Genomic DNA, 7,755 nt, shown 5'->3' with positions numbered 1-7,755 from the left:
TCAGCATGATTTCTGAAATCCCGACGGCGTTCAATTACCCGACATGTCGTACAATCTCAGCTATGCTCTTACAGCGTTCTAACAACTATCAGCTTATACATCCGGTTTTTCCTTGTTAATCTTTAGACATATGCTGACGCAACGAGCACGCTGAAGCGTGTCACTAAAGTTATCGTCCCCTAATAGAGTATTAAAGTTACCTCGAATGACCTTGAAAGGGACCAGTAGAAAATAAAACAAGCGAAGAAATAAGCAAAGAAAGGGATTAGTGAAAAAGTCACCGACGCCATAACATTCTGCGATCACGCCTCCGGTACGCTTTCAATCAGAGACGCGCATGTTTGACAGATCCGAGTTGAAAGATGGCGTCAGATTCTCGGATCAAAGAAAGGGAAGGGACACGGCTGATTTGCATCTCCAGGACTGCCTCAACACCGAGCCAGCCGCTAGCATCGGAGAGCTCTAACACCTTCTGGCCTATTCCTGTCCTCGTCTTTAGAGCATCGGGGATAGGGTGGCAGCGGTTGGCACACGACAGCGTTAATTGGAGAGATAAGGGAGAGGCCTTTGCCCTGCAGCGGGCGTAGCCAGACTGATGATGATGATGATGGTGGGTCCTGTCAGCTAAGTAGATCGTGAGGAAGCCTCATCACGAGTTGTCCTGGACATCCCACCCGACAGGCCTATCTCGGCCCGAGCTGAACCAGTAGAAGAGGTTGATGAGAATGAAGCTGAACGGGAACAGTACGCGGGACACCTTGTCGATTTGCGAGACGCTGTTGACGGTCGCGCCGCGGTCGGCGCGACGGCGCATCTCGTCGCGAAAGCGTTCGTTGCCCAGCATGCAGTTGATGAACTGCGAGCAGCAGTTGTGGCGGCGACGGCGCTGCCTGTGGCGTCCGCGGTGGAGTCCGGCGCGCAGCCGTTGCTCTTCGTCCAGGGGCCGGACCCTGTGCTGGTGGTGCTTGGGGCGCGGCGGAGGGGGCGGCGCGTAGCCCAAGAACCGGTCCGGAGCGCGCCGCACGGGAGACTCGGACTCCGCCACGGGCTCGCACTCCTGGTTGGTGCCAGCCAATGCGAGAGTCGGGGGAAGGGTAATGGAGGACAAAAGAGGTGAATGTGAGGACAAGCGGAGAGCGAGGAAGTGACACGGGGAGTAGGAGGAGAGTGTAAGGACACAGGGTGCACCCTTGATCTGCGGAGAATAAAGGCCACATACGGACAGAGCTTTGATTGACATAGGCTACGCGTAGCCAGGACTTGGACAAGTCATGGCCTCTAAGCGTCTTTTCTCTTGGTCTGTGTGGGGCTTAGCAGATTATGTAAAAACTCCAAGTAACTCTGCATCAAGCTCTGTTGGCTAAAAGCGACGAAATCGAGGACCTCATCATTGTAAGAGCTCAAAGGTAGTGAACACTGATGGGAGAGAAAGACAGCGTCTGTAGCTGACTAGCAATTGACGCTGTTATTGTGCAAAAAAAAAAAAAAAAACTCACCTGCACAGGCAGAACCGCAAAGACAACAAATCCACGCAGTATTGTGCAGACCGAGTTTCCCATTGTATTCCTCAAAACAATGTCAAGAAGTCAGCTGTCAGTCCTGCAGAATGCCTGCCGTAAGACTCTGCCCGCGAAAGTTAACCTTTCCTGGAATTGACTTACCGGTGCACTAAAGGGAATCCCGAGTTAATTTTTTTTTATCATAGAAACTCGAACTACACACTCCGAGCACTCTTCAAAACTTCGAATTATTGCACTGTGTGGCCCATTTCTCTATTAGATGAAATTAAACATCTCAGATCCCACTTTTTTTTAACTCCCTGTATACAGCAGGAGGAGTCAACCAATGCGCGTAGTGTCTCTCAGCCAATCGCGTGGCGATTTGCGCTCTACCGTCGGCGGAGTAATACGTAGCAATGCACGGAGTGGTCACCCAAAATATGCAAGTTGCTGGTTGGACTATATTGAGCCATTGCGTTTTTGTCAGCTACGGCGTACTGCTAGTTCAGCAGGTGAAGGAATGCATTTGAGTTTGGCTACTGATTTATTGTACACACTTGCGTATGTGTGTGTACTTTCATGTATTTTTTAAATTCAAGCAATACCCTAAATGGTACAAAGGAACGATACAGTAATAACAGTTTTGTCAGTAAATCTGCTATTTTTTTCTTAAGTTTCTCGTCGTTACTGACAAAAAGGCTACGCGTTTTTCGCAAATATGAACTCGAAGAGAAAGCTCCTAATGCACAACGAACATAAAAAATACGAAGAAAAAGTAGATTCCAAGAATTATTACTTGAAAAAGGTGATACCAGGTGAAGCGCACTGCCTCACATTGAGTCAGAAGTATAACGGGTTAAAGGAATCTAAAGAGATGAAAATCGGACAGGTAATGCACGGGCGCACGGGCCTAGATAAGCGCACGTATTTGCAAATCCAGGGGAAGCAAGGGAAAGAGGGGATACAGACGAGTTCGGATTTTGATAACGAAGCGTCGCTGATCCGAAAACGCCCAACCAGAAGCCGTAAATTCTGTCCACATTAACTCTGTCATTCGGTACGGCTCCCCAGGGCACGACCGACGAAGACCAGCGACCAGTTCGCAGTCTAGCAGCGATCGAAGGAAGCAGCCGCGAATTAAAAAAAGGAGGGACAAAAGCAGAGAAGATACTCGAACAGCGAGCATGCTATGTGCTTCTGAGGCCGAGCTATCTGCATGTTTGATTGAGTACGGGTGCCCCCTTTTTGCGAGTGCGCTTCATTGCGGCCAGAAGCCACTTAGGCGATGATGATTGGGCAGCACGCTCGACAGGTTCCGGATCTTCCGCTGCGCTGCGTCCTCTTGTGTCGGTGGTGTAAACGATTTTTGCCCCCCTTTTTTTGCCTGCTCGGAGCGAACGCGCTCCAGCGGCTCCCGTGGAAGGGCGCCCCGAGTGTTCGGGCATTGCCGATTCTACATTTCGATCGCGCGTTCAGCCACGCGCTAGTGCTTTTACACTAGAGGCGGTTGCAGAGGGGGCTGCCACACATCGACGGCGTTTTGTTCGCTGGCCGGCAAGCATTCGTTGTCTGCGCAAGTGCGCGGTAACTTGTGAAGTTTATGAGAGCCACAAGCATCGGCGTCATTTCTGTTCAGTTAATTAGGTTACACTGCGTTTTTATATGCGTGAATGAGGGAAATGTAGCATACTTAGTAATGCTACTCGCACTGAGCGCAATCGCTTTGCGAACGAGTCAAGAAATTCATTTTAACACTCGCCAGTCTTACCACAAGCACCTTAGCGCGCGCGGCGAATTATACGTTGCACGCAAAACAAAACATATATGGGTACAATCGCGTGCAGCCATTAATGACATTACTGACGCCTGCAAGCATTCGGGGCTACCAGAATTGAATGCATTACAGACCACCACTCCCGTCCACGCTTTCAACACTTGACGTGGTGAGTCTTTACAATTAGTCTTACTGAAGTCAAGCAGCACTGTAGAAGCTTCGACCGATGTGGGCAAGCCGGAGGCCGAATAAGCAACGCGGCTGCATATAGCAGCAACTATTGGCCCTGCGGTATCTTGGATACTGCATTATTATCCGTATACTGACTGGCTGTGACAAGCAATCCTGATGCACGAAAATTCATCTTCACCATGGTTCCCACTGCAGTCACCAGTAACCGTACAGGCTTCGGTCATTGCAAGAGGACAGGACTTTGCCCCTTATCTCCAGGCAGCCTGTCCTTCGCCTGCCTTGGACACCCTGTCTCTGCAGTCGCCTTAATCTCATCCATTCCTCTACTGAAATTCGGTCTGTTACCCTGACGGGTCGTCGCTGATCTACACGTACCCTCCGGTGACCTACCCTTCCCAGGACTGTTCTCAATACCGTGCGGCTCTTGTACTGCTTCTGTACATTTCACGGCTATAATTTCCTTTTCACAGGCTCCTGATTATTCCATCGCGAACCTTGCCCAACGCAGCACTCTCTTAACGATTCATACCACGACTAGACGCATCATGACCATGAATACCATTCTTGCAACAGTGCATTTCTTATCTGAGCAGCACATAGAGGAGTGTGGCCTCTGCGGACACGTACTTTCCTGATCCTGCAGGTGCACTCTTCGATGCTTTCCAGAGGGACGAACAGTTCGGCGTTCTCCTCTTCTTCCACGTCCGAGTCGCCTGGTGCCGCGTCCTGCTGCGTGGGCTCACCCTCGTCTTCAGTCAGAGGAAACTCGCCGCTGCCGACCTTTCGAAAAAGAGAGAAGAAAGGCAGGACTGTCATTTACTGTGTGCTTCTGGCTGTCCTGAGCAATTACCCACAGGAACTCCGAGAACAAGTGCTAGGTGCTTGGGGAAGGCTACCTAGGAAAACCATGTCTCCTGACCACTGAATTTACAGGAATAATGAGCGCACTTTTTGTCAAAAAGATTGGAGCTAGTTTGTGAGGTGTGTTTATTAGAGAGGGCAAAATTTACAGCATGTATTTTTTATTCACATACCCTAAAGGCCCTTTTCGGGCATTACATGGGGGGGGGGGGGGGGTGCAGTTACAAATAAACAATACTCCACACATAGTTATACATGCAACACAAATTCAAAAACACAGGCAAAATGAAAAACAGTATAGAAATGGACAGTACAGAAAATTTTAAGCTGAGCGTACGCAGGAATGGAGCCTACCTAATCAGAATTTATTTGTAAAAAACACTTCAGTTTTTGCACAATGGCGTTATGATTTACGGTGAAGACAATATCACCTGGTAACTTGTTCCAATGATGAACGGCAAGAAACAATGATGAATGACTAAGAATGTTCAGTGATAACTTTCTAGATCTGACTTACTAATGCTGTAGATGGGTTTATTCAGCAAGGGCAGTCATTACACTAGTAAATATGATAACGTCGACGTTTACACTGACTGAATGACTGAGTGACAGACTGACTGACTAACTGAGTGAGTGAGTGAGTGAGTGGCAGAAAGAAGGCAGGCAGATAGGTTTATTGACAACGCAAAGTGGACAAGGGAGGGGGGAGTCTCAGGGTGCTGGGTGATGTTCTGACTGACTGACTGACTGACTGACTGACTGACTGACTGACTGACTGACTGACTGACTGACTGACTGACTGACTGACTGACTGACTGAGTGAGTGAGTGAGTGAGTGAGTGAGTGACTGACTGACTGACTGACTGACTGACTGAGTGACTGACTGAGTGACTGACTGAGTGACTGACTGACTGACTGACTGACTGACTGACTGACTGACTGACTGACTGAGTGACAGAAAGAGGGCAGGTAGATGGGTTTCTTGACAACACAAAGTCGACAAGGGAGGGGGGGAGTCTCAGGGTGCTGGGTGACAGGCTGGCTGACTGAATGAATGAATGAATGAATGAATCAATAAATGAATAAAGACAACACAGCTGTGGTCGCATGAGACCTGATTTAATGTGAAAAAAATAACAATAACTATGCGTTCACACTCCTATATTTAAGGGAACACGGTAAGCCCGGCCATTCCGTTGTATTTTAGGGCATATTCCGCTACAACTCTTACAGATAGCAGTTGCCTATTTGTATTGTTTTTATCTTTGCTTTATGCTCCTCCGACTGAACTAAAACTATGCAGCACAATTAAAACAGTTATTTTTATTTTATGTTTTTATCAAGAACTACATTTTAAGGCCACTTTTGGCGTTGTTTATATCTTTAAAATAGAAAAAGGTCAGTGTACATGCACAATTTAGATTCAGCATATTTGCACGTGCTCATAAAAAGTACAGGCTGAGAATGAAACTTCTACCTCGTATTTCGCTTTTCCCTCATCCTATGACCAATTTATGCCATAGTCGCATCTTACATAGTCATTATTCGAGCCATCTATGTGTTTTTTTGCCGGCAGTTTAGTTTCATAGGCTCTTTTTTATCTGCTGTGCTGCTCGGCTAGAGAGGAAACTTTACGCCGGTGTGGTGAACTTCTCTCAGCCAGCGGAGAGTGTTACGGCTCCAGGTTAGACTAAAGGCCCCTGGAACCTTATCTTTTCCTATGTTGCCGCCGTTGAATGTTATCACGGTATCTACTGTTGACAGCCTTAGTACCTCTGGTACTAGAGAGGCAATTTTCGGAGCTTTCTCCCAGATGATGCCAAATCAAGAATCAGATGATGCAAAACCAAGCCTAAGGGCTCTAAGATTGTCCCTAAATATGTTTTTACTCCGAGTTAAGAAAAATTTAGTTCCTGATATGGAAATATGTTCAAATGTCTGGTAAGAGACTGGCTCCACAAAAAATATCGCCTGGCCATTCGCTTCCCGATTCCCAAATCTACTTTTTAAAGGAAAATATAGATACAGAAAGATACAGAAAAGGATGTACTATTACAAATTAAACAAAAGTAAAAAAATATTTTTCTTGATTTTTGGTTGCACTGTCCTCTTTAAGATCACAGATGCTAATGTCCTTCGAATGAGAACGTAAAACGTAAGATACATGGTCTTCTGTATTTTTAACAACACACGCAACCGCTCTTGCGCCGTGGCAACCAGAGAGCCAGCTCACCTTGGTGAAATAGTGCACCCCCGCAAACTCGAGGAGGGTGAAGATGACGAAGGAGAAGCACATGATGACGAACCAGTCGAGGGATGTCGGGTAGGGCACCTTTGGAAGGTCTGTGCGTGTGTCCAGTCCGAAGGTGGATAGCGTCAGCACGGTGGTGATGCCTGCCGCCAGAGAAGAGGCGCGCAGTTTCTCACATCACTCGTTTGGTCTGGCAAGGGCGGCATGGCAATCAACGTTTTCCCGTTGAGTCGACTAATTTTCTGAGTACCGCAACTCACGAGCTACGGGAAGGAAAGTTAGGGGGTAACGTTAAGGAGAGAAAAAGTACAGTCAATTTTAGAGCATAAAGGTGAGGTAGAGATAACACATTCTTATGCCTTGCGTGACTTGTTAAATGCAGGCGGAAAAAACTAGTAATAAGAATGGGAAACCCACTTTATAGTTTTTTTTTTCCACACACCATGTTCCTGTTTGCAATGATTTATAAAATGTGCTTTCGGTCTTATGATCGTTTTGTTATGTAGAATACTGTTGGCACCGAAGTGATAAAAATTGTGGGAAATAAACAATAAAACAGCAGCATCAAGCATGATGACAACGGCACAGAATTTTTTAAAAGAAGAATTTTACCGCTCAGTCTATTATATAGCTTTAAGAGCGACACTTGCGAAGCACTGCCTTGTAACTGAGTGGTCCCTATTCCAGACATTGGGTGCACATTTAGTCAGCCCTAATAGTTAGTGTATTTATTTCTTCCTGCATTGGCAGATTATGCCAATTTTTCTGAATTATTAGGCGTAGTCTGCCCACTGTTTACGCTACCTTAAGCAAACGATCGCTCTGATATAAAGCCGACATAGTGAACTTAAAGGTTCATTATTAGTGTAGGACAATCCGCAGCTCGGGATATAAGTCATCGATGTATTTGCATGAACCGCTGTGAAATAATTGGGTTCTCGTTAAACGTTGCCGGCAGAGACCAGCGGTCGGTCGGTCTACTTACCGAGACCAACTCTGTCCGCGGTGGCTTCTCTGTTAATCCAGAAGGAGACCCACGAAAGCACGACGATTAGGATGCAGGGTACGTAGACTTGAATTAAGAAGTATCCCATGTGACGCTGCAGGTTGAAGTTGACGTGCAGAACCGAGAAATAGCCTGCACGTGCACAAACGAATTATTTTAGAAGAGTTTAACT

At 46.9% G+C, this 7,755-nt stretch overlaps 1 protein-coding gene across 1 annotated transcript in view; it reads right to left on the bottom strand.

Annotated features, from left to right (window-relative positions):
- Positions 1–219: 219 nt before the first annotated feature.
- The window catches only part of LOC144127578 (gamma-aminobutyric acid receptor subunit alpha-2-like), a 62,583-nt gene continuing 55,047 nt past the window's right edge, over positions 220–7,755 (bottom strand). Inside the window, exons 7-10 of the mRNA XM_077660561.1 lie at positions 7,563–7,715; positions 6,560–6,720; positions 4,093–4,245; positions 220–1,057 (exon numbers count right to left, since the gene is read on the bottom strand). Of these exons, the coding sequence (XP_077516687.1) occupies positions 650–1,057; positions 4,093–4,245; positions 6,560–6,720; positions 7,563–7,715 (875 nt within the window). The 3' untranslated portion in view covers positions 220–649. The remainder of the gene's footprint in view (positions 1,058–4,092; positions 4,246–6,559; positions 6,721–7,562; positions 7,716–7,755) is intronic.

The sequence above is a fragment of the Amblyomma americanum genome, chromosome 4 (genome assembly GCF_052857255.1).
Source record: "Amblyomma americanum isolate KBUSLIRL-KWMA chromosome 4, ASM5285725v1, whole genome shotgun sequence".
Taxonomy (NCBI): Eukaryota; Metazoa; Arthropoda; class Arachnida; order Ixodida; family Ixodidae; genus Amblyomma; species Amblyomma americanum.
The sequence above is the reverse complement of the archived record's forward strand: the minus strand, read 5'-3'. Positions and strand labels throughout refer to the sequence as shown.